General features: G+C 40.9%; 1 protein-coding gene across 4 annotated transcripts in view; it reads right to left on the reverse strand.

Moving 5' to 3' along the window:
• Positions 1 to 2,765: 2,765 nt before the first annotated feature.
• The window catches only part of NMS (neuromedin S), a 48,005-nt gene continuing 23,125 nt past the window's right edge, over positions 2,766 to 27,645 (reverse strand). Inside the window, exons 1-11 of one of the 4 annotated variants that reach the window (XM_077749283.1) lie at positions 14,044 to 14,114; positions 11,920 to 11,975; positions 11,575 to 11,613; positions 8,783 to 8,806; positions 8,636 to 8,689; positions 7,264 to 7,393; positions 7,001 to 7,078; positions 5,551 to 5,577; positions 4,944 to 4,985; positions 3,822 to 3,871; positions 2,766 to 2,925 (exon numbers count right to left, since the gene is read on the reverse strand). In XM_077749283.1, coding sequence (XP_077605409.1) covers positions 3,833 to 3,871; positions 4,944 to 4,985; positions 5,551 to 5,577; positions 7,001 to 7,078; positions 7,264 to 7,393; positions 8,636 to 8,689; positions 8,783 to 8,806; positions 11,575 to 11,613; positions 11,920 to 11,945 — 459 coding nt within the window. In that variant the 5' untranslated portion in view covers positions 11,946 to 11,975; positions 14,044 to 14,114 and the 3' untranslated portion in view covers positions 2,766 to 2,925; positions 3,822 to 3,832. Of the gene's footprint in view, positions 2,926 to 3,821; positions 3,872 to 4,943; positions 4,986 to 5,550; positions 5,578 to 7,000; positions 7,079 to 7,263; positions 7,394 to 8,635; positions 8,690 to 8,782; positions 8,807 to 11,574; positions 11,614 to 11,919; positions 11,976 to 14,043; positions 14,403 to 27,645 lie in introns of those variants that run through there. The other 3 variants (XM_077749279.1, XM_077749281.1, XM_077749280.1) reach the window with 3 other exon arrangements.

Here is a 27,645-nt window from a genome sequence, read left to right on the forward strand (position 1 = left end):
AAAAAAATTAGTTATTTTGAGAGAGAATGTATGGGAGGGGCAGAGAGAGAGAGACAGAGAGAGAGAGAGAGAGAACCCCAAGCAGGCTCCACACAGTCATACTGCAGAGCCCAATGGGCTCAAAGTCACTAACTGTGAGATCTTGACCTGAGCTGAAATCAAGAGTCAGAACCTTAACCGACTGAGCACCCTGGCACTCTTCAGCAGGTGGCTTTAATAACATAAGAGACACAGCTGAAAAAGAGATTTAGTGAACTGGAAGACAGATCAAAAGAAAATACCCATAATGAATACCAGACAGACAAAACAATATGGGAGATAAATAGATTGCAGTGAAAAGAACTAATATAGGAGCCCTTGGGTGGCTTTCAGTTAAGCATCTGACTCTTGATTTCGGGTCAGGTCATGATCTCATGGTTCGTGGGATTGAGCCCTGCATTGGGTTCCATGTGTACTCTCTCTCGAAATATAAATAAACATCTTTTTTAAAAAGAAAAGAACTAATATAAATGTGGCTGGAGAAAAAAGAGTGAGAAAGTATGTGTCACTATCAATATTTAAAGGGTATCTTTGTAAAAGAAGAGAAAGGGAGAAAACAAAGGGGACAGGCAGCACATGAGGACAGAGGTAGAGATTGGAGTGATGTGGCACAACCAAGAAGGAACGCCTGGAACCACCAGAGGCTAGAAGAGGCAGGGAAGGATTCTCCCCCAAGGTCTTCAGGGGGAGCATGGCCCTAATGATACCATTATTTTGGACTTTTGGCCTCCAGAACTGTAAGAGAATAAACCTCTGTTGCTTAACATCAGTAAGCTTGAGAAAATTTGTTATGGCAGCTCTAGAAAACTAATACAGGATTGTAACATCAGAGTGAAGAAAGCAATTAGGCTTTAATTGAAAGACCTGAGCTCTGTTCTGGACATGGTTGTAAAGCTGTGTGGCCTTAAGCAAGTCACTAGGCCTCTCTGGGCTGCTTTCTTCAGCAGCTCACAAGAAGGTGAGGCTGAATGATCAGCAAGGCCTCTGCCCATTCCAAGGTTCTGAGAGTTCCTTTCACTGTTCTATTCTGGCTAGACTCAGACCCCTGATCTCCCTGAGGCCCTGGGCAATGGGCTGAGGCATGGCCTCTTGCTATAAAGTGACCACCAATGTTAAGGTGGGCATCCTCCCTCTAGTGACTGATGTTGGGCCTAGGACTCCATCTTATTTGATAGGTAGAGTGATATTATGAGGCTCCTATGAGGGTAAAAATAGCCCAGTACTGTATCTAGGGAGAACCAGTTGTCACAGTGTGGAAGCTGTAAATCATAATGTGCTTCCCTCTCTGGATTTATTGGCACTAGTGATGTCTTGCTGGTCACTGCTGTGGGGGAGGGAATGAAGTGATGTCTGAGATTGCAGGGTCTGTCTCCACCTGCCCATTATCAGAGACCAGTGTGGCCAAAAGACCCACCCCTCATCCCCATAACCATCGTCCTCCAGGCTGGCCTGTGGGAAGCCTGGGCCAAGTGCATGATCCTCCTCTGGGGCAGAATTTATCATCACTGGCTTAGCAAAGAGGATTCTGGGGCTTGGTTTGCGGTGGAAACAGCCATCCTTGGTCACTTCAAAAGGTGGAGATGGTTCCTGCAGACTTGTCCTGGAGCATTAAACACTAGCACTGCGCTTTCCTGGCCTTATCAAGGTCCTGTTGAGGCCAAGTCAGCAGGAGGCCAAACCCGCCCTGTTTCCTACACTGCAGGGTTTTAGGCCACTGCCTTGATCCCTCCACCTGCAGCCTGTGCTCAGCAAAATGTCATGTGGAGTCAGCTTTGCTCATCTTATCCTTGCATGGCAAGATCGGCTGAGGGGTCTTAAAATATCCTACTTGAGAGAATAGGCTTGAGACTTACTATAAGAACTTAAAATGCTATAAATGCTATACTTACTATAAATGCCAAAAATAAAAACTAATCCTAAAGTGTGACATCTGCACTACACTTTAAAAGAAAAACTTTTAAATTTGATGAGAAGCTTAAAAGAAGGATGTTTCAATGCAGCTTAAGTTCATGGCCTGTGTCACTAGGGTCCCTCCTTGTGTTACCAGTCATATTCTACGTCATCTACTCTACTCCTTCGAATGATCTTGGGAGGCCTGGAAGTCAAATCCTGTTTACAGACAATAAACTATATTTAAAAAAATCCTGTTTACAGAAGAGGCACCTGAGAAAGTAAGGGGCCTAAGCCTCATGGAATTGTTAGACGTTAACCTAGTGCTATGACCTCAAGGCCCTGGTTGGCCATAAAGAAGCAGCCTTCATAAGGGCAAGTCGACTGCTCTGGTACTATTTGTGTCATGAAAATCATCTTTGAAGAGTAGTTAGAGCCAATGCTTACTGAGGGCTATGTACCACCACGCTAAGCCCTTTACTAAAATAGGCGGTCTTCTCAGTCATCACAAAAATTATGTGAAGGTACTATTATTACCAACCCCACTTTACCATGAAGGAGAATGAGGCACAGAGAATTGACCAGCACACAGTTCCCCGAGCTAAAAGGTGGAAGAGTCCAAATATGAAGTCATCCAGGCCACAGTTCCCCCAGCTAAAAGGTAGAACAGTCCAAATATGAATCCCTAGCCTGGGCTCTCAAGTCTCAATAATAAAAAGATATCTGGGGCATGCTAAAACAATACCAAAACCAGCACATTTGAAAAATATATATCCTATTGTTTTAAAAATACATCTTGTCCCTCCCCAAAGACTTCCCAATAAGAAATGAAAATGTTGTGTCCATGCTACTTTATTTTTTACACCAGTGAATATTCTGGCAAATATAGAGCAAGAGAATTATCTTTAAGTATTGTTCACAGAAAGAAATTTGACATTCGTTCAAAATAATTGCTTGATTTCCTTATCTGATCCAGTTTCTCTTTGCCACTGAATTCTGCAAAAGAAGAGAAAAATGTGTACCGCTTGCAACAAATTATTATCAGAATAGGGATGAGAACTGTCGGTATGTTATTATATAACATATTTAAAAATTATGCCTCAATTGGACAAGTCATAAATGCCCCAAATTGGTACTTATTTATCTTTGCTGTATCTAATTAGGCCATTCAGTCTGTGTGAGGGCTATGGCCTCTGGGAACATCTTCCCCTGCCTTCGCCTGGGGAGCTCTGTTTCCCAGCATCTGGACAGCTTTCTTAGGCACCGAGGCCTGCCCAGGTCCTGGCTGCGGTCAGCAGGTCAGGGTCAGGCTCCAGGAGAGAGGCTGTGACACCTCCAAAGGACTGCCACCTGATGTCCCTGGAACCATACCATCACGAGAGACAGAGGAGGCCCTCATACATGGACTTCACTTCACAGGTCTGGAGGCCAAGGAAACTCCCCAGATTTAAACTCTGGGTCTCAGAACACTTCTGAATGGATGGAGTAGCTTTGCCTGGCTGTACTCAGAGATGTTCCCACTATAAGTACTCGCCCTCCCCTGCCAAGCCTGCTAGGGTGGTGTTTCCCTCATCAGAAGGGCCAGGTGAGAAGTCCAGGGGGTCAGCAGGGCCGTGTGGGGTTCTCGTTCCCTCACAGCTACTGCTGGAGCCAATAGACCTGCAAAGAGCTGGCAGGCAGCAAAGGCTGCATTGTGTGCTTGGGACAATCTGTTCATACCAGGTGGCGGTGGGGGTCTCTGCAGTGTGGAGAGCAGGGAAGGGAGGGGTAGAGGGGCCCTCAGAGCTTCCATGTGGCCCACCTCTTTTTGAACTACTACCGTTCTGGCTGCCTCTCACTCCCCCCTCAGTCAGACACAATATTTGCTTAGAGAAGACTGCAGTGGGGCTGACCTTGGACTATCCTACCGAGTGTTAGCTTCAGTGTTTCTTCCATTCCTTGGCTGGAAAAAAAAAAATGGAGCAGCTTACAGATACTGAGACAAACTGCCTAGAACCTGTGTCTGGGCTTCAGATCCTTCCTCATCTCATCTCCTAACTGGGATGTCGGCAGCCCCGTTGGGAGTTCCCCTGGGAAGCCCTATCCCAGGGCTGGTACATAGGTCACCTGTGGCAGTGCTCCAGGACCCTTGCTGATCCTACAGCCCTGACACTGTCCCTACCCCACCCCTCCACCATCCCCCAGCCTCTATGTGGTGGGATGGTCACCAAACCGTTTATCACAAGACTTCTCACCCTAAAGACATCATGGAGACCCACTGTTTCTCAAAGCACTTTCTTGAGAATAACCACTCATAGGTCATGCAGGCAGCATGGAGGTGGAAGAACTTCCTTGATCACACCAGTTGGGAACTACAGGTTGTTTCCTGCAGGCCATGCCCATGTGCACTGTAAATCTTTGAGAGTGCTGGGTGCAGTGTTTTCCAATCTTGTCTGATCTTTGCAGAGTAACCTCTTAGCACCAGTGACCCACTACAGAATGCAGTTTGAGGGCCATGGGTCTAGACTGATTTGTAGTTTGGTTTTTTTGATGCAAACACTTGAGGATCTAGGGAATGAAGCATAGCTGGCCAGTGGCAGATTACAGAGACAGTTTCTGACTCTGTGGCCTTTGCAAGAGGCTTGGAGATCCCAGGGCAGGAGGAAACGATGGCGCTTATACTACTTCCAGTGTATTTGGGGGCCACGTATCCTGACCTTTGTGTTCAGAGTCACAGACTCTAATTCCGTTGGCACCCATGTCTGTCCATCAGTAGCACTCTCGCCTCCCACCCATGCTCTCAGAGCCCTGGTGTTCTCAGCCTGGGTCCTCTGGACCCTTTTCTTTACAAATATCACGTATCTAGGAGGAGACTTTGAGAGTTACCCCTAAGTAAAGGGTGAGAGAGTCCCCATAATTGTTCACCTGCTTGCCATGGGGTGCTGGGCTGTGCTTATTCAGCAGGAACTCATAACTGGTTGGCGGGAGGAGGGGAGGATTGGGGTCAAAAACAGAGAAAAAGAAATGTGTTTTACCCTGAAAAGAAAAAATGGTCGTCCCAAGGTGGCAGTGTGATCCTGCAACATAAAAACACAAACCATTATGGAACCACTTTGTGCCAAAGGTCTTCTGAAGATGTCTATGACAGCGGTTTTCAAAGTGTGGTCCCAGACCAAAAGCATCAACAACACCTGAGAATTTGTTAGAAATGCACATTCTCAGGTCCCTACTGAATTTTAACAAAGTCCCAAGGTGTCTATGATTCAAGGTCAACCTCGAGAAGCACTGGTTTGTACCGCTTGCAATACCCCTCCCCCAGTTTGTACAACTGGCGTGTGAGCCCCTGAGCCACATACAGCAAATCCTCAGGAACAGATGGCTCCAGGTGACTCATCTGCAAGAGCGGAGATGAAATATAAACAACCGGAAGCACTGCCCCATGGCTCCTATCTGCCTCAGGACAAGCTTGGGAAAACCTGAAATTAAATGCTCAGCCACAGAGATGATTATCAGGGGCATATAGTGAGACCAGATCTTTCCAGAAGTGATCTGAAGGGGCTACAAGGTTGCCCAGCTCCAAGCACTTCCCTGTCCTTCTCTCTAGGTCTTTGGGAGTTTGTTCTCCATGCGGGGCTCACCTACCTTCTTGGCGAAATCAGTCCCCGAATCCTGTGAGGGAGGGAGGCACAGGTTACTTTAACAGGAACCACATTTCCCAGGCTTGCCTTTGTTCTGCTGGGACCCTGCGCCTCCCTGGCTCCATCCTCACTAATCTTTAGGTAGCCAGGAATCAGGTACAAAAAAGCAGGGGAAGGGCTAACCATGCATAGCCAATAATTTCCTGTTCAGGAAGGCAAGCATGTTTTCTTTTCTTTTTATTTATTTATTTATTTATTTATTTTTTTTGAGAGAGAGAGATAGTGTGAGCAGGGGAGGGTCAGAGAGAGAGGGAGATACAGAATCTGAAGCAGGCTCTAGGCTCTGAGCTGGCTGTCAGCACAGAGCCCGATGTGGGGCTCGAACACACGAACTGCAAGATCATGACCTGAGCGAAGTCGGACGCTTAACCAACTGAGCCACCCAGGCGCCCCAAGCATGTTTTCTTGATTGAGGTGTCCTTTGTGCCCAGGACACGAGGTTAAGCTGGCTTGCTCTTTCCAATAGACTCAACTTGAAACTGACCCCTGGCTTACGCAAATTGTCAAGGGTAAGCCCATGGCAGCTTCTTCAGCTGTCTTTGCTTGTGGGTCTGGCGTAACAAGGATCAGGCTCAGTCTGGAAGGTTGCAGTCAGCAGTGGATCAGACAAGACAAACTGCTGCCTGTGCATAAGATGACCAGCTAATTTTCCAGGATCTGAGCAGCTTCCTGGGGATCTTGGGAGTTTCAAAGCTAACAGCAGGAAAGTCCTGGGCAAACTGGGATGAGTGTCAGCATTCAAAAGAAATGTTCTTGGGGCGCCTGACTGGCTCAATCTGGCGAGTATGCGACTCCTGATGTCTGGTCTGAGTTCGAGCCCCACCTTGGGTGTAGAGATTGCTTAAACAAATACATTTTTATAAAAGAAATTTTCTTTTTCTTGCTTTTTTTTTTTTGCTGGGGGGGAGCTCCCATGCAACAAAATCTCAATTAGCATTTTAAACAATTATAGCTATTACTGAAACTGGTAATTTCTAAACTTAAAAAAACCCCACAATTTTTAAAGAAACAAAGTTCTGAGAGTTGGGCAAACGGGCAGGTGGGGCAACAACGGGAAGCAAGGGAATGACCAAGGCACTGTTCGCGTCAAGAGGAAGAGGAAGGGTCAGGGAAAGCGAAGAAACAACACGAAATCTGCAAGGAAACAGGGATGGCAAGAGCCAAAGAGAACTTCTTTGTCCCAGCCCCGCCCCGCGGGGGCCCTGCAGCCACTGGGTAGGGTGCCAGCGTAGGGGGCTGAGACACCAGGTGAGCCAGCTCTCCTTCCCAGGTGGAGGCTTGGAGTCCAAGACAGCATGCAAGTGCGTGCCTCCCCACCCCCACTCCCCGGGCGACCACGTGCATTTACCAAGGTTAAGTGAACTTCGGGTGGCATAAAAGAGAAAAACACCTACGCGCTGCTGCGGAAATCTTTTCATCCTTCGGTTGGCGAGCTGCGCGGCCAGGCGCATTAACGGGTGCACGGGGGGAAACTGCAACAGAGGGCGCAGGGAGGGTGGGACTCTGCGCGGGGACGCAGCCCTCTCCACGGCCCGCCTTATAGATGGGTTTAATTTCCAGAGGAAAGTCCATGTCAGAGCCTAAGCTTGCAATTTAATGTTTTCAATAAAGAGCTGCTTGCCTTTATAGCAGGCTACAATTTCAACACATCACTTACAAATATTCTCTGAGGGTAAATCAGACTTTTGTCTGCCTTAACGCCAAGCGTTCTTTCTAGTGTGGAGTGCATGGTCCCAAAGAAGCGACCCCATGTAGATCCTTTTTCGCTCCAGGTGTGCGCTCCCAGTCTAGGGAAGGAGGTGAAAGGACAGCATCCATAACCCTCTCCCTAATGCATTTGATTTTCCTGCACTTCTTGTCTGTGACCTCCTGTACACACTCAGACATACATACCGGTCGGTGTCTTGTATCTAGTTTTTGTGAATCCTCCCTGAGTATTTTGGCTCAGAGTCAAGGTTCATTTATCTCACAGAGCTCATCTTTCTCCTTCCATTGTCTTTTCTCCTTTTGCAGTGCTCATGGCCCTTCCTGAGAACATCCTCATCCTTACCTGAGCCTCATTTCCTAAACCTATACTGTAGATGAATCTTTGCCTCTTCAGGAAACCACGCCTTGCTGAATTTTTTGTTTGTTTGTTTGTTTTTAATTTTTTTAATGTTTTATTTATTTCTAGGAGAGAGAGAGAGACAGCGTGAGCAGGGGAGGGTCAGAGAGAGAGGGAGTCACAGACTGAAACAGGCTCCAGGCTCTGAGCTGGCAGTCAGCACAGAGCCGGACGCGGGGCTCGAACCGACGAACTGCGAGATCATGACCTAAGCGAAAGTCGGACGCTTAACCGACTAAGCCACCCAGGCGCCCCTGTTTGTTTTTTAAGAGTGTTCTTGAAGACCTGGAAAGCCTTGATTATATAAATAACTGAGTTTCTAGTGGTAAATTTCAGATACTATGACAGAGCACCTGAATTAAGAATTTTATTCTATGACTTTTCCAATATTCCTCAAATCATACCCTGCAGAAATTCACTTACACCGCCTGCTTTTCAGGGTAACTCAAGCTCGTAATAACAAATTTAGAGGTGGTGCATGTTATTCCCATAGCACATACACACGGTGATGGTTATAGAAAGCGCAACTCCATGGATCACTACTGGGGATATGGCACACTTCGCAAAACAGATTTTTATTAGAAAAATAAGGTTGTATGATAAATGTAAATAAAGCTGAGTATTTATCAGGCCCTTTAAAATCATTTGTTCTAAGTGCATAATAAAAAGTTATTCCTCAGGTATTTTTCCTTTTCTACGATACAGTCTCTAACTTTTCTGATCTGTCAGCCTCCTACCACCCCCAGCCCAGACAGGGAGAGAGATAATATACCTGAAGCCCCAGGAAAAAAAATCTTTGAAAGCTATTACACAGACTGTCTGCAAGCCCCCTGCTTTTCTACTTATCTGCACATATTAGGTAGGGATAAAAGGCAAGCAGAGGAGAGTGACTTTTACAGAAACAGGAATATGGTAAAATACTGACCCCGCTTTTAACTGGATGTGTTGGCTCCTGAGTTCTGGAGTAGTGAAATAAAAACTGAATAAGACAAAATGCTGATTTTAGTACAAGTGTCACTTGCTATAAATGTGAAAGTTACATGCCCGTGTTGCCAGGCTGGGCAGTACTCACCCTTTTGCATATGTCTTGATTATCCTAGAAAGAGAATTGTGAGGGTAAGTTACATGGAATTTTACTGGGGCAGGCAATTAACAAGGTTTTCAGGATAAGTTACACCATGGACCTTATTGAATTTATCTGAATATTATAAAATAAGTTGGCAACCTAAAATCAATTAGACAAACTCAAGACTATAGTTGATGCAGGGCATACAAAAAAGCAACTTGCCACCAATGCATCATTATTTTAAAATTAAATCTTATTTTACCTTCCAATCTTTGGGAGAAAAACATTCACTGTAGTACACAGAGGAAATCCCCTAATCAGTTCCCAGATAACCATTTAAGAGTTGAAATAAAATTAATGATTTTAATTTTTAATTTGTTGCTGGGTGTACCCTAGAATTCAGGGGTTTTTTAGGGTTGGTTCAAATCAACCATACTATCCCCCATCCCCACCCCCAAAGCTTTCTATATGAACACACCTGTCATGTATGTGTGAGTGGATGTGTGTTTTCTGGACACTTATTGGGCAAACAATTGTTTTTTTGTACCATATTCATCAGCTTTAAACTGTTATGTATCAGGTAAAAAAATAACAAGGAATAGGTAGGTGCTTTTCCAGGTGCTAAAATACCACTCTCAACATATCATATGCACCTTCCTTGCTTTAATTTTTACTTTTTACAGGAAAAAAAATCTCAAAATGTACTTACCTATCTAATTTATGATTTATTTCCCTAACTAGAACTTAAATTTCATGAGAGCAGGTAGTTTTGTCTGTTTTGGCCATTACTGCACCTTTAGCACCTAACACATGTGATGCTTTCAATGAATATATTTTTTTGAATAGATGAACAGTAGAGCTGTGTTCACAAGAATCTATTGCCACCTTCCCATCTAAACTTCTGATCCCACAGAAACAGAAAGCAGGGAGATGTTCTGCAGGTGTCATTATTTGTAGAATGTAACTCTGCTTTCTGAGTTGCTTGGATAGACCCCTAGAGACACAGACCTGGCTTTTCTGGAGACTAGGACTGGAAGTGAACTTACAGCCCAGTAGCTCATCCAGACATGGGATAGTTGAGGGAACCAGAGCCCCCGGAGAGGAAATGGCATGCCAGAAGTCATATTTTAATGCAGCAGCAAGACCAGGAAGAGCCACAATCTTTCTGTCCACAGATTTAAAATATTGATAGTTTTGTTCACTGAATAAGCCCTTGCTCTTCTACAACTGGAGATGATGAACGGGATCAGCTTTGGAACGATGGAGAAAGTGGGAGGAAATTCATTCCAGGTGGGCCCTTGCACTTGGGGAAACCCATAGCCCAATTTAATACTGTAAGTAGCACATGTGACAGCCACACTTGCACTTTTTCTGTTTATGTAGGGGACATCCTCGCAGCCTTCATTTGAGGGGTAGGGAAGCCCAATCAGTGTGAAATGAACAGGCAGTGGCAAGGAGATAGAAAACTGAATTTTCACCCTAAATTTTTATTCTGGATAGCAAGGCTGTAAGATTAGCTTTAAAGATAAGAGATAACACTTGTCTTCAAACATATTCATAAAGATAAACTGAAAATAAGAAGAAATAGGTACGATATATTTATGAAGTGTAATAGAGAAAGTGATACTTGAGTCTTGAAGAGTGGCCATTAGTAGCATCAGAGACAATAGTAACAGCTGGCACTTAAGTGCTATCATTTACTGTGTTACTGTTGAAAACACTTCACAAATATTAAAGCACTCAATCTTCACAACATGAGGCTACTATTATTCCCACATTACAGATGGGGAAACTGACACACAGAGAGATTAAGAAACTTGCTTGGGCGCCTGGGTGGCTTAGTTGGTAAAGCGTCTGACTTTCACTTAGGTCATGATCTCACGGTTCGTGGGTTCGAGCCCCGCGTCGAGCTCTGTGCTTACTGCCAGCTCAGAGCCTGGAGCCTATTTCAGAGTCTGTATCTCCCTCTCTCTCTGACCCTCCCCTGCTAATGCTGTCTCTCTCTCTCTCTGTCCTAGAAATAAATTAAAAAAAGAAAGAAAGAAAGAAAGAAAGAAACTTGCCAAAGTTAAGTAGATCTGGGTTTTAAACCCAGGTTCTTTGGTTTTAGAGTCTGAGTGTGAACACAGCCTGCAAAGACATTTGGCTAGGGAAAAGTATGTGCAAATATATAAGGGCCTGGTGCATTTGAGGAATAGTGAGAAGTTCAATGTGGCCAGGATGTGGTATGCTGTAGCTTGGGGGTGGCAAGGAAGAAAAGATGTGGCTCAAGGTGAAAATATTCAGCTTATGCTAAGAATCATGGACTCCACCCTAACACCACCCTCTTGTACTTTTGATTGAATCAAAAATGGTTCTGTTGTGGTTCCTATCACCGTTAGGTTCTATATGTGAGATCTATTTACTTTGTATCCACTGAAAATTTCTGTTGTGATTTCTATCACTGTTAGGTCCTTTACATGACATCTATTGTTTAGAAGAACTATTACATCAGAGTATATCAATTTGTAACATATGTCATGATATGTTATAACATACATAATTAATATAATTTTACATGTATGTATTCTTATAATAATTATAAGAATATACATGAACTCCAATATTTTATGGTATTTTATATATGATGGATTCACTTGTCATTTCCTAAAACTACATTCTTACACGTGTGTTTACACTTACACACAGATCTCTCCTGTAGGTACCAAAAAGGCATGCTTCTTACATATATCAATTATGATATAAACACGTGCATTTTTATAACTAACAGAAGAATTATATGTATATATATTTTTTACCTTAGGTTGCCTAGAAAGAGTTGCCCAATATGCCAGCCGCTAAATAAAAATATGAAAAATGAGTCAAAGATAAGTATAAATTCCTTAGTCAATAGAAATCTATTAAAACACATACAAAATTATAAAATTGTCCCAAGTATGAACCTTCCATTATCTTCTCACACAGTGGCAGTGAATTTCAACACAACTCTCAGGATGCCTTAAATGAGGCCATGAAAATGGCAATATGAATTCTTGCTGCAGCCAAGAATCTGATTTTAAAATAGTTTTAAGTGAACATTATCCACATGATATTTTCAAGGCCAAGATGAAATAAAAATCTCACATTACTCAATAGCAGCATACCTCAAGCTGCATGATATCCAAGCCATCTGGGGGATCAGCTAGCAGTTGAGGAAATCCTATTATGAGCAATCATAAAAATATTAATTAGAGAAAAAAGTCCATAGCATTAATTTTTCAGTCTTTATCATGAAAAACATAGAGATTCTAGAAATAAATATTTTTATAAGGACTTACAAAGAAAACACACTTCTACCTACCAACAGTAAATGTGAGATTTGTACTAAAATTAATTAAAATGATTTTTTTAATTTACTAGATGTTAGCAATATAAGAGTATCTCAAGAGGGAAAAGATACCTAGGTAACAACTTAATTTGTATATTTATGGAATTTATGAAGATAGTATATTAGGAAATGGTGTCAAGAAAGTGTGTGCATCAGAATCACTCTTGGAATTTTTAAGAAATACAGATAACTTGTCTTTCTGCTTCATCAGACTTTTCAGGGGTAGGTTCTGGGCAAGGTTGCTACCAGCACACAGCTGCACCCTATTCAAGTCAGCCTTTACCTGGCCTAAATGAAGACTTCATCTTATTTGTACATGATGCAATACTTGGGGGAATAGCTAATACAGCAATTGAAGGAATCAATTGGAGAGATGAAATTAAATGGGATAAATGTAAAACCCTAAACTTAGATTTTTAAAATGTGGGACAGGGAATATCTAGCTCGAGAGTGTATATACATATATATACACACATATATATACATATGTATATATATATACATATATACACACATACATATACATATATATACATATGTATATATATACATACATATACATACATATACATATGTATATATACATACACATATGTATATATACATACATATATGTATATATACATATGTATATGTATATATATAACTAAGACTAATGATTGCAAGTTACATGTGATCAGATTTCAGTTTAGTGTAAAGAGATTTTTAATGATTGGAACCATTCAAAAATGCAAAGTAATTTGAACCAATACTATAAGGATTTCTTAAGAGGTTCTGTGTTAACAGTACAAATGATAAAGACCATTGGGACCTTACCATTAGGAAACAAAAAAAATTAAACAGGAAAAAAGGAGAGATGTATATAAATATATAGACTGATAAATAAAAGGTAATAACAAAGTGTAATATAAACAAGATTCTATTGAATCCCAGAAGAGGCAGTTAGTTACTGGCTCTCTTAGGCTGGTAGTGAGTTGGGTGTCACTGAAAATAATCAAACAGGGAAATCATAGATCCTTGCTTGCCACGAAAGGTTAAATTAGATGACTTCCAAGGTTCCTTGCAATACCTAGCTTTTGAGATTACACCATAAGACATAGCAAAACATACTGTTTGAAACATATTTTGTTTGAATATATTTTCAAAAATTGTCTACACCCCTAAATCAAAATTCTAATGGAAAAATCTGAAATCTTGAAATAGTCCGTGTTTCCAGTTGGAGCTGCCATGACATGCCTCCTTGCATCATTTGGCGAATTACCTTGAAATGGGTAACGCATTCGAACTACTGATCCCATATCTCATCCTTGGTTCCCTGCAAAGGTACTAGTCCTCAGAAGTTGGCGTTCCGTCAGCACCTCGGACAGCGCCCCAAGCCCACTAAGACCCGGAGCCTCCGCAGCTCTGTCTGGGATCCTGTCTATAGGGAGTCCACCGAAAAGCCACGAAAATATTCCTTTTTCCTGTGTGCGTTCCTTTCCCGCTCCTCTCCAACTGTCCCTCAATCCTCAGTCCTAGAGTCTGTAAACTCAACTTTACCACCTCTGTTCTCTCTTCAGAATTCTAGGAACACAGATGGCTAAGATGTTGGGGTCTCCAACTCATATCCCTCACGGTTTTAGCAGCGCCTCTTTGGGACAGCCCTGAGTCAGGAACAGTTTAACAAGAGTTTCACAAGGGAAAGTCACGTCCTTCGGTAAAAGGCTGCAGCATCTAGTTCTGTCCATCCTCTCTTAAAGGTTAGGGACAAATGGGAAGCCATTTCAAAAGGGTGGAAATGGAGGTGGGGGGATTAAATTTGACTCCTTCCAGAACCCAGAATCACCCTGATAGATCAAGATCTGTCTCAGTCTTCCTTAGAACTCAGGCCAGCTGGGGTCTGATGAAGGGATCTCCTTACCTGAGGAGGGAATCTGTAGCATGCAGAAGCAATAGATGGCCAAGATGGAAGGGAATTGAGAAAGAAGGTGTTTCATTTTCAAAGCCTGATTTCTCTTTGTTGGCCACAGATGTGTGCTGCCCAGATAGGAGTTGAGTATTTCCTGAAGTTCCAAAGGCAAAGGAAATACTCTGCTCTGCATCTGATCGGGCCCAGTGGAGAAGGTGCCTTTATTTGCAACGCCCCGGATCCCATTGGCTGAGAACCAATCAGTTTTGTGCAGGAGGACCCTGGCTTTCTCATAAATGTCATGCTGGGCCCTTATTTGTAGAATAATATCCTCCCGGTGTAGGCATTGTAAAAAGTCATCTTTTTCAATCCTGTAATAAAAATAACAAGTGGAGAGTCATAATTGTTATTCTATAGTGGTTTGAGAAACATTTCTGACTCCAGAAAGGCTTTTTCTCTTTTTTTAATCAAAGAACTGGACATAAATCTAAATACTCTTGTGTGACGAAGTCTTATTTCCTAAGAAGCTGTTTATTTTTCACCATTAACAAAGGATGTTTTATACTCTTTGGTGCATCTGAGAACAAAATTTGGAGTCCTGGATATAACATTACAAGAAACTCTAAAGTTCAAGTAGCTTTTTTTTTTTTAAATCATAGTTAGAAATTAGACTCTGTAAGATTTGTCTAGATTCATTACTATGAACAAGTTAAATATTTCAAATTAAATCAGTATACAAGAAAATATGACAATGTTTAATTACAATAATAATAACAATAATAACACGTCATCTACTGAGCTCCTACATAGGGTTTCACATATGTTATTTTATGTAGTTCTCACAGAAGATCTGTAAGGAGTGTATGATTATCCTAATTTTATAAATGGGAAAATTGAGGCTGAAAGAGAATAATGAACTTGCCAGGGTTGCCAAACCATAAAAGACGCAGAGCAGGGATTTGGACCCAAGGATATCTGAGCCCAGTCATGTCTGTAAAAGTGTGAGATTTTAGTCAATATGTTCATTTTTTAAAAAAAGACCCTCCTTGATAGGGAATGCATTCAATGTGTAGATTGCTTTGCATAGCATGGGCATCTTACAACAGGGCACTATGCTAAGTGACATAAGACAAAGACAAATACCATATGATCTCACTTACATGTGAAATATAAAAAAATAAAACAATCACAACAAAACCTAGAAACAGACAGACTCATAAATACAGAGAACAAACTGGTAGTTGCCAGAAAGGAAGAGAGTGAAGGAGTGGGAAAAATAGGTGAAGGGAATTAAGAGGTACAAACTTCCAGTTACAATATAAATAAGTCAGAGCCTGAAAAGTATAACATAGGAAATATAATGAATAATATTATAATAATGTCATATGGTGACCGATGGTACCATGGTGAACATTGTGTAAGGTATAGAGTTGTCAAGCCACTATGTTGTACACCTGAAACTAATATAATATTGTGTGTCAACTATATTTCAATAATGAAAACAAATTTTTAACAGCCTCCTTGAGATTGGCTATGGAATAGAAAGAAGGAGAAAGAATGAAGTCTGCAGTCTTGCAAAAAGTATAACCTATATAAGGCATATATCAAATAAGTATTTGTTTTTCATTATGCATAACTTTAATTTTTGCTCTTTTAAGGATTAGGAGGAAACTAACAATTGTTGAATGTTTACAATGTGTTTAAAACATGTTAATACTTTACCTAAGTAATATCATGTTTTTTCAGTCAATGAAAGTTTAAGAATAATTTTGTGTGGGAGTCACACAGAATAAACATATAAACTGTTTAATTATGCCTTAAAATGTGGTATTTTGCCCAAAAACTTCTAATTCATAACAGAGTGGGAATTATAAACTATTGTATAGCAATATTATTTTGCCTACTTCCTTGAGCCAGCGAGAAAATAAAGATTTCTATTTATTACATATTTACCACTTTAGTTCAAGGAGAATAAACTAAAGTCTTCAAACACCAGGAAGAGATGATGTCTTTGTATTGAAATATACCCACTGCTCAACTGCACGTCTTTACTGAATGAATGGGAAAAAAATGAATGATTGCTTTTTGAACATCAACCACTTATCTATATGATATTAAACACAATTACTTATGGACATTTTAGACACAAAACACACATACTAGCAAAAGTTTGTGGCAGTTCTATTGTCAATCAATAAGTATTGTTTAAATATTTGGTCTGTCTCTACCATGAACTAGGTGATCTATGCACAAACACACATTTTTCAAATAAACCTATGTGATTGTGGTGACTCTGATTTATATCAAATTAATTTTGTTTCTTTTGTACATTTTTCACACATTAATTTCTCAGATATTTAGAATAAAAAATAAAAATATTTTAAAATCATTATTTTTAAAAAGATTTTAAGTAATCTTTACACCCAACATGGGGCTCGAACTCAAAACCCGGAGATCAAGAGTCACATGCTTTGCCAACTGAGCCAGCCAAGTGCCCTTAAAAGTATTATTTTTAATGTTAATACAGAAATTGGATTATGTTGATATCCCAGAAATAAAATATGTTGAAGCCCTGATCCCCAGTGTGGCTGTATTTGGAGATAGGGCTTTAAAGAAATAATTAAGGCCAAATGAAGCATAAAGATAGGGCTCTAATCAGATAAGACTGGTGTCTTTATAAGAAGAAGAGGGACACTAGAATCCTTTCTCTAGAGCACATGAAGAAAGGGGTAGGAGAAGACACAGTGAGAAGGCACTGTCTGCAACATGAAGAGTGAGGTCTCATCCGAAACAATCTTGCTGGCACTTCATCCTGAACTTCCAGACTCCTAACTGTGAGAAAGTAAATTTCTGGTGTTTAAGCCACCCAGACTGTAGTCTTCAGTTATGGCAGCCTGAACAGATGAATACAAACACATGGGGGGCGGGGGTGATTAGTCAATTCAGTAGTCCCCCAAAAGTAAAACGATGAAATGAAAGGTATAATAAAAGTTAGAAACTCTCAGTTTCAAATGATATGATTATCTACCCAGAAAATCCAAAGGAATCAACTGGCAAATTATTAGAATGAATGAGTTTACCAAAATGGCCTAATTAAAAAACAAAACAAAACAAAACTATTTTCAGGAATAATTTTCTTGAACATGAGCAAAAATAAATTATAAAATGCATTAGATGGGGTGTCAGAGTGACTCAATTGTTTAAGTGTCTGATTCATGATCTCCACTCAGGTCATGATCTCATGGTTTGTGAGTTCCAGCTCTGCATTGGGCTCCTTACTGACAGTGTGCAGCTTCCTTGAGATTGTCTCTCCCTCTCTCCCTGCCGCTCCCACGTGCACTCACACACTCTTTCTCTCTCTCAAAAGAAACTTAAAAACATAAAATAAAAATACACTTAAAAATGTATTAGAAAATGTAAATAGCCTTAAAAACTATGCAATTCTGAGGGCTAAGCCAAAGAATAAGCATGCAATATATTAAAAAAGAAAACTACAAAACCTTACTAAATGTTGTAAGGAAATATGTGAATAAAGAAAAGGCATATCATGATCATTGATGACAAGAGTTAATGTTAAAAGTTGAGGGGCGCCTGGGGGGCTTAGTCGGTTAAGCGTCCGACTTTCGCTTAGGTCATGATCTCGCGGTTCGTGGGTTCGAGCCCCGCGTCGGGCTCTGTGCTGACTGCCAGCTCAGAGCCTGGAGCCTGTTTCAGAGTCTGTGACTCCCTCTCTCTCTGACCCTCCCCTGCTCACGCTGTCTCTCTCTCTCTCCTAGAAATAAACAAAACATTTAAAAATAAATAAATAAAAGTTAAATTGATGGCAAATTAATCTGTAAAGTTAGTGTAATCCTTATTAAAATTCCAAAATTCCTTTTTCATAGAATTTTAAAACCAACTCTCAAATCATTTTGAGGGGGAAAGTGTTCAGAAAAAAAGAAAGATAGATTGCCAATGTCAAAATGTACCATGAAGCAGTAGTAATTGTTGTATTGTAATAGTCATTTTGTTATTGATCTGGTAACAGACAATAACAAATAGATCAATGGAATGGAATAGAGTGTTGAAGCAGATCATTTAAATACACAGTAAAAGTGGTTATTTCCAATCCGTGCAAAATGAAGAACGACTCTAAATGGTGTTTAGAACAATTGGCCATCCATGTGGCACTGGGAGCATGAGACTCTTGATCTCAGGGTTGTAAGTTTGAGCTCTACATTGTATGCAGTATGCAGAGATTACTTAAAAATAAAATCTTAAAAAAAAAAAACAATTGGCAATCCAGTTGGCAAAAATATTCCCTATTTCACACTATAAATTCAAATAAATTTTAGAGGATTAATGAATTAAACCTAATACACCCACAAATAAACACAGGCACTTAATTAAAATTCTTTATTAGAAAGAACTAGAGTATATATTTGCTTGGAACACTGCTCTTGAGCAAAATTTACACTAGAGAAGCCATTAAGGAAAAGATTGATAAATTTTATTATATTTTTAAAAATAACTGTATGAAAAAGATAACCAATATTATCCGAGAAAAGACAGAGTGGGATAACTGTACAACTGTACAGATATACTTATAATACAGAAAAAAGAGGGAGTAGGGAGATAAAGAAGGAGCCAGGCAGGCACAACCTAAATGTCCAGCATAGAGAAAATATTAAACTATAGAATATCTATAATATGGAAATGTATGCAACTCTTAAAAAGAATAAGATGGATCTATATGTATTGACAAGTCAAACCCCTTGTAGCATAGTGAGTAAAGAAAAGCAGTTCTAGAACTACTATAGAACTATCTAGTATCATCAGTTTGCTTCTACCAATAACAAACCAGTCAGTCCCCAAATTTAGTTGTTTAAAACAATTTTTTTAGCACAAAATTATAAAGATGAGTAATTTGGGCTGCACTCAAGTGGGCAATTCTTATGGTTTGGGCTGAGTCAGCTAATCTCAGGTGGACTTACTTAGACATTTGCATTCATTTGGTAAGTAGACTGGGTGTCTGGGGCCCCTTTTCATGTGGTCTCTTGATCTCCAGATGGCTAGTCCAGGTTTGTTCCCTGCTGGTTTCAGAGTTCCAAGGCAGTGAGAGTAAAAGCTCCAGTCTTCTAGTTTGGAATTGGCACATCACTGGACTCAAGGGGTGTGAAAATAAACTCCATTTCTCAATGAAAGGAGCTGAAAAGTATACAGCCAATTTTGTAATTGACTAACCTCTACTTATGTACAAGTTTTTTCAACATGGCACGTGCAATCTCATGAGTGCATATGTAGGTAATGAAGAGAAAGGGTAGGATTCTACACAAACATACAAATAGCAGTGATTCTAGACAAATGGGATTATGAGGGGGCCATAAAAACTTCTTCCATCATCTGTACTTTTGAATGATCATGTTGGCTATTTATGAATTACTTGTATAAGTAAAACTGAATTTCAAAACTTTATTACACTCCAAACACTATTATGAGTATGTGGGTTCACATTTAAACATCTGAACTTACATATATGACAAAGCAGTTTCTTTATTTTATTACATTTGTTTTTCCAAAGTGTTTCTTTTGTTAGGCATTACTGAACAGGCTGTGACCAGTGGATTTGTCAGTGTCAAGTGAATTTAATGAGATATCATTTTTTTAAATACATGAACTCACCATGTGGAGCTCCCACACCATTTGAAACAGAAGTGAATGCCAAAAATTACACTAAAAATTCATTCTTTCTACATTAAATTAGCTCCTGCTTTGTAAATGGTTATTACGAAAAAACTCAGCAGGCTTTTAAGGAACTGAACTTTAATCTGTAGGATATAAAAAATGTAATTTCAAAATTGATTATAAGTTTCTGTGTTCAAAGCATAGCTTTCTGAGATCTTTAGTGCACCTACTGTCCTTCAAGAACCTTTTGAGTCTAAAGCAAATTAAGATGTAGGTATGAGAATTAATATTGGAGGGCTTCTATCTCTCTAGCAGGGTTTCACAGAAAGTAATGACAGGTTTATTTCAGAGGCTGGCTGTTAAATCCTCAAAAAGCTGTTTGGTGGCAAAAAAGGCCTACTTTCTAAATATGCTAGTACGGTCCCCACTCACCTGAATACACTCTTTCTTTGCCTCCCACATTCGGTGCCTGTGTCCTGTGCTTTTCTCTTGGTCTTTACATCTGCTGTTAAAGCGGGCTATTTAGATGGGAGAGCCATGTAACCTCAGGAGAACCAGGACGTATTAAGAGACAAGATCCACAAAAGTAAGAACCATGGATTTACTTATTTTATATTTTCCTCTGCCAAGAGAAATATATCAGACAGTTGGGTCAGTTACTTGTCCATTGGCCTTCAGCTCCTTTCGTTATTCTCCTTTGATCATGGAGAGCTAGAACCCTGCAAAATAAACTTTCTTCCCAGCTGGCTTCTCATTAGTTTCTATCAGTGGGAGACGAGGATACAAGGAGTTTGAAAGACAGAAGGGAGAGCCATTTTTTTTCCGCTTTAGGTGATGCCTCAAGCAAGAGGCAGCTCTCTTTGACTCCATGAACACTCCACAAGCAGCAACATTTATACATGACTTCATACTCCCCAGGTGCTGTGGTGTAATGAGAGTGTGTGCTCCTGGATTCCCAGAGAGAAGCAGAGGTGGTAATTGAAATAGCAGCTCTAATAGAGACCCCATTAGTCTTAATGGCCAAGGAACATGGGCTCTGTGAACCTAATTTTTCCTTATGTTTCTCCAACCCTAGAAGTGGATGGGAGCTTTTTGCAGTTGCTAATCTCTGGGTAATGTTACAATTTGCCATTTTTCATTCCAGCCTCCTTTTGAGATTATTCACTTACAATTTTGTTGATATATACCACATGTATTTAAATTATATAATCTGATAAATTTTAACATAAGTATATACTGTGATGATGGCACATTAAATAACAAATGTTATTTCTCATGCTCCAAAAGTTTCTCATGCTCTTCTGTAATCTCTCCCTCTTCTTCCCCCACCATAGATCTGCTTCTTGTCATCATAGCTTGCATTTTCTAGAATTTTATATAAATGGAATCATACAGTATTTTCTTTTTTTAAATCTGAGTTCTTTCACTAAGCATAATTAAAATGACATATTTTAATCTGTTATTCCTTTTTTGTTGCTACATAGTATTCTGTTGTGTATATGTATCAGTTTGTTTTTTCATTCACCTTTTGACGGACATTTGTTTGTTTCCAGTTTTAAGCTATTACAAATAAAGCTACTATGATCATTTGTGTACAAGTCTTTGTATGAATATCTTCTTTCATTTCTCTTGAGTAAATACTTAAACTTGGAATGACCGGATTATATGGTAGATACGGTAGTAGTATGTCTCACTCTTTAAGAAACAGCAAAGTAATTTTCCATAGTTATATTATTTTACATTCCTACTAGCAGTACATGGGAATTCCAGTTGCTCCACATCCTTGTCAACACTTGATATGGTTAATGTTTTTAACTTTACCCTCTAATCCTCCCAACACTTTGTAACCAATTCCGTGAATTAAATTTCTCTGTTTAAGATACCTAGAGTGATTTCTTTTTTTCCCCATAGGTTTATGCTGAATCAATACAAAAATTAAGTGACTCAACACTCAATATGTATTAGGTGAATGAATGAATAATTTATTGAGAGGAAAGCTCTCAATCCTATGAAATGATGAAAAATCAAGAATCCTGTCTAGGCAGGCAGAGGCTATGATGAAATGAGAATATAAAGCCTCGATTTGAAGTATAGGCACAGGAGAGAAGCAAGAGAGAATCTTTAGGAAACACATAGGGGAAAGTTCATAGGTGTTAGATAGGAAATATTTAAGAGAGCAAACTGCTGGTGTTTGGAAATAGAGACTAAATAATGGGAGAGTATAGATGAGAATTAGTAATTTAGCAAGCAAGAGTAAATAGGAATGGCAATCAATAGAAAAGATAATGGCTTGCGTCCAATGGATCTCCATAGAAGGGCAAATTTGAATAAGAAGGAGGGGTTTCATGAAGACCAATTAGAATAAGAACTTAACTGAAAACAAGAAAACATAAACAAGCAGCTCACATGCCCCACATCAGCCTGATGGAGATCAGAACAGTGGATCTGATGGTGACACAGACACTGGCTCTAATGGCTTCCCCGGCCTATGTCTTCTAGACAGGTGATGGGTGGGTGCGTGGGATAAGTCAATTTGCTGTGGAGTCTTTCTAGCCTGATGATTCAGGAGTTGGAGGAGGACAGAAAAGAGGAATGCAGATGACTCTTGCTTGGAATGTGAAGCAACCTGAAACATTGCCTCCTCCTCTCAGCCACACCATTTACTAGTTGATTCCACTGCCCTGTCTGCCTCAAGGGGCTCCCTATATATTTGCCTTACATCACCTACTACTTTTCACCCTCAGAAGGATGGGGGCTCCGTGTTCCAGTTCTACTGTTCTGCCATGACACTTGGAACAATGATAATCTTTTACTCACTATTCATTAATTTCTTTATACATTTATTGAGCTCCAGGTATATGCCAGGCACCGGAATAGGAAGATGAGTAAGAAATAATCTCCAATCTCAAGGACGTCATGCTGTAGCAAGGAAAAGCAAACACGTTAGTAATTCCTTATGAGGCATGAGAGCAGTATGTCCATTGTGGGGGAAGCAGAGATGACTCTACAGTGGAGGTGGCTTCAACAAGGGGTTTGAAGAACAATTGAGTTTGCCCAGCAGAGCAGGCAGAGGATGGGGAGTAGCCATATGAAAGGTACACAGGTGGCAAAACATCAGAGAAAAGGGAAGTTTGGTGTTTCCAAAGGCTGGGGCAGAAGCATGGCTGATAGTTGGAGTAGGAGGAGAGAGGAATTGTGGAATCTTTTGGGAGATACTTATGACTATGACAAAGATATTAAAGGAAAGAACGAAGAAGTGAAATGGAAGCAGGTTGTCAGGTTGCAGACTTTTAGAGAGAGTGGGAAATGAGTGGTATCATTTTTGTAAACTACTCTTCCCACCTGCAGACAGACTGCTTGCCACAAGCTCTGATGTTAGAACTTGGCCTCACTTCTGATGGAGAAAGGGAGTTAGAAGGAGAGAATCACACTGGTTAGGGACATGGAATGCTACCCTGGAGAGCCAATATGCCACTTCAGGAGTGGGATGTATTGTGTATGTATCAGGAAGTCATCAAAGGCATTGGGGCCTGCCCACAGCTGTGGCTACTGAGAGAAGCTTATGTGAGAAGTGAGACCTAAAATGGAAACCTATCAGGAAACATCTGCAAGTGAAAAATAGTGAGGGCTAGACCCAAGGCAGTGTCAGGAGGAAGGGAAAGTGGGGGTGGACTCAGACATTTTAGCTGGAGAATTGGCAAGAATTGGGGATGATTATTGGAGGCTGAAGGAAAGGAAGGAGCTGGAGAGGCCTCTAAGGGGTCAGGCTCATGATGCAGAACAGAGAGTGGCCTTCTTCACATAGACCAGGAATGGAGAGAAAACAGTGGGTTGATGTGTGGGATAAGTGCCTGTGGAGGACACAAATGGAGGTGTCCAGGATGTAGCTGGAGATGAGTGCCTTATGCTTAAGAAGCCGAAGTCATGTGTGTAGACTTAATCATCAGGAGCAGGTGTGTGGCAGCTGAAGTCACTAGAGAAAGTGAAAATTGCTTTGGGAATGAAGGGAGTGAAGGAGCATGAGATCCTGGTGAATATCAGTGCTCAAGGGCAGGGGAGGAACAGAAGCCAGGAAGCAACACTCAGGGAAAACGCCCTGCAGGAGAGGAGTGGATTTAGCATTTAGGGTGTCACTGGGGAGCAGTATCAGTAGGGGCTGGGGTGAGGGTGTGCCGAGGAGGCAGACACAGATCAGCTTTTCAGGAAGGACAGAAGGTGAAGGGCCTGGGAATGAGGTGGTGAGGGAGATGCAAACATGTAGACAGGCAGAGGAGAGGAAATGGGGGAGGCAGGGAAATGAATGGAAATTGAGAGGCCAAAGTCATGGAGTTATCAAAAGGAATATAATCATAAGCCAAGAAGAAGGATGAGTACTCTATTCCTGAAACAGGAAGGAGGGAGGTAAAGATATACTCAGATCTGGAGGTGGTAGGAAGGAATTTGAGCAGGTCACATGGCGGGGAACCTCTACTATCTATGTGAAGAAGAGGCTGAGTTACCTAGTTGGAGGCTGGTGGGAAGAAGCAGGGAGTTAGAAAGGGTAATCAAGCCGCACCTCACACACTCCACATCCAATTTATTAAATTCTCTTCCTACTTTTTCCCTGCTCTATACTTTAAGATTTTAAGGATATTAATAGAGCAGGTCTGCATTATTTCTCACAGTGCTAAGTCAAGGAANTGAGCAGTTATCAGTAGGGGCTGGGGTGAGGGTGTGCAGAGGAGGCAGACACAGATCAGCTTTTCAGGAAGGACAGAAGGTGAAGGGCCTGGGAATGAGGTGGTGAGGGAGATGCAAACATGTAGACAGGCAGAGGAGAGGAAATGGGGGAGGCAGGGAAATGAATGGAAATTGAGAGGCCAAAGTCATGGAGTTATCAAAAGGAATATAATCATAAGCCAAGAAGAAGGATGAGTACTCTATTCCTGAAACAGGAAGGAGGGAGGTAAAGATATACTCAGATCTGGAGGTGGTAGGAAGGAATTTGAGCAGGTCACATGGCGGGGAACCTCTACTATCTATGTGAAGAAGAGGCTGAGTTACCTAGTTGGAGGCTGGTGGGAAGAAGCAGGGAGTTAGAAAGGGTAATCAAGCCGCACCTCACACACTCCACATCCAATTTATTAAATTCTCTTCCTACTTTTTCCCTGCTCTATACTTTAAGATTTTAAGGATATTAATAGAGCAGGTCTGCATTATTTCTCACAGTGCTAAGTCAAGGAAATCAAAGTCCTAAAATAATAGACTCTTCTAATTTTAGGTGAAAGAAATCTCACCTAGTTAAGAAGAAAATATATCTTCTTCTGTCTGGAACAAAACAAAATGAAAACCCAAAGAAATATTCTTATACATCTTTAACTATGTCTGTCAGTGTTATTTCTAACTCAGGAGTAATAAAACATCTAAATGTCTGAATCTCAGAGATTGTTTCTACAGCTTGTGGATGTAACTGTACCTTTTATGAAGGTGGTAATCTTCATTGGTCTTGTTTAAAAATGTTATTCTGATAATGTTCCCTATGAGGTATGCTTTTTTTACTGAAAGACATACATATTTGTGAGTCCTCTAAGTCAGAAGAGGATTATGGACACTTCTCTCATCTCATTTGTGCAAAGGTAAGGTAATAATAATAATAATAATAAACAACTAAACTATGATTCTTTTATCTTGTTCAAACAGTTTGAAAGAATAATTCATATAAATTAACAACAATAAGTGCTTGAGAAGTCACATGATAAATGAAAAAAATGGCTGCGGGTCCTGTGTAACTGTGGGCTTTTCTTCAGTTTTACACAGCCCAAGGGACAAGTGAGGAAGGTTCTGGAAGCTCAAAGAGCTGTGGGGGCTCTGGAACTGAAGCTAGAGGACTAGAAAAACCTCTTTCTAATCAGACCTTTGACTCTGAGGGTCCTTTCCCATGCCCTGTCTGAGGAGAACCAGCTCCTGGGGGAGCTCCATGTCCCTCTGGCTATCTTTGGAAGCAATTAGCAAGGCTTTCTAGTGCACAAAACAGCACTGCTATCTTTGTTTCCAGAGACAAGCTGCCTATCCATCTCAGCAGGATGTCCCTTTGTGTTACTTTCCCAATAGTGACAACAGAGTCACAGGGACCCAGCCATTGTCTCTGACCAGAGCCTTCTAGGGTCACGTATGTTCATACTTGTGTGAAATGCTGGATGGATTTGGGGTAGTAATCTGGAAGAGAAGTTAAACACCTGTCGAAATAGAGATCTGATCATTAGCTTTGTGGAGACTACATGCTACTATGGTTTGTAATTTCTGAGGGGACATGGATCCTTCCAAGTATGTGAGGAAAGGTATGGACTTTTTTTTTTTTTAAAAATAAAGTTTATTCATTTATTATGAGAGAAAGAGAGAGAACATGCACACACACAAAGGAGGAGGGGCAGAGGAGGAGGAGAGAGAGTATCCCAAGCAGGCTTCATGCTGTCAACGCAGAAGTGGACACATGGTTCAATCTCATGACCCTGAAATCATAACCTAAGCCTAAATGAAGAGTCAGCTACTTAACCTACTGAGCCACCCTGGTGCCTCTAGATTTTTATCTCTGAAAAATGTGATGAGGTTTTTTTTTGGGTGATAGTGGGGTTCATGGGTTTTATGGGGTCCAGAGCTGATGGCCAAGAAAGAATTCTTGAAGATGTCTTTGGTGATGTTATTGAAGCANTAAAGTTTATTCATTTATTATGAGAGAAAGAGAGAGAACACGCACACACACAAAGGAGGAGGGGCAGAGGAGGAGGAGAGAGAGTATCCCAAGCAGGCTTCATGCTGTCAACGCAGAAGTGGACACATGGTTCAATCTCATGACCCTGAAATCATAACCTAAGCCTAAATGAAGAGTCAGCTACTTAACCTACTGAGCCACCCTGGTGCCTCTAGATTTTTATCTCTGAAAAATGTGATGAGGTTTTTTTTTGGGTGATAGTGGGGTTCATGGGTTTTATGGGGTCCAGAGCTGATGGCCAAGAAAGAATTCTTGAAGATGTCTTTGGTGATGTTATTGAAGCACAGGGACAGGACCTGTGAGCAAGAGCTGCCCTGGGACCATGAGGAAAGACTGGTTTTATACTATGGAGTTGGGGGAGGTAAAGTCCAGGGGAAGTTTCTATGAAGATTTCACATGCTAAAGACTCACAGAACATTGGAGGCCTAGCTATTGTCAAGCTAAGGTTGTTTTTCCCCCTAGCAAATCAGTATCATTAAGATAGTAGGGAGCTCCTGGAGAAATGTTTCACTCTGCCAGCCTCAAGTATTTGTCAATGGACTGTGGGCTTTAAGGAAATTGTGGCCTGTCAGCTTGCCTTATGCTCCCTCATCAAATACACAGGCATGTCTGGATGCCCAATTTGTCATACCACTTTGGGTGTTCAGGTGCATGTTCCTTTCCACAGTCCTTTTCATGAACCCCTACCACATACAACCACTCACCAGCAGTAGAGGATTTCCTCTGAATGGAGTTCCCAGACCACATGCTTCAGAAACACCTGGGCTGTGCAGGTTTGTGGGTCCATTCCAGACTCTGTGAATCTGAATCGCAGGGCGTGGTGCACAGGAGTCTCTATTGTAAACTTCCCGGGAAATTCTGCAGCAATCTAAGTCTGAGAATTCCTGCCTATGGGTTCAGACCCTAGGTTGATATTCTCAGTTCAGCAGAACTAAGCATTTTATCTTGTTTGCTCAACAGCTCATTCTCAGCCCATTTTGGGCTCTTTCTGCCTTCTGTCTCTAGCCAGCATAATCCTGAACTCTCCTCTCTCCATCACCTTAGAGATGCTCCCCACGTGCAAAGGTTATTTGTATATTAGTTTTGGAGAAGCACTCACAAAGATAAATCTTATGCCCCAAATAAATAAATATAGAGGTTTCCCAAGAAGCCACATGGAATGCCTTGGGTGGTCCGTGCCACAGCCAGGACCCATCACAGCT

Source organism: Crocuta crocuta, unplaced genomic scaffold (assembly GCF_008692635.1).
Source record: "Crocuta crocuta isolate KB4526 unplaced genomic scaffold, BGI_CrCroc_1.0 scaffold118, whole genome shotgun sequence".
Lineage (NCBI taxonomy): Eukaryota > Metazoa > Chordata > Mammalia > Carnivora > Hyaenidae > Crocuta > Crocuta crocuta.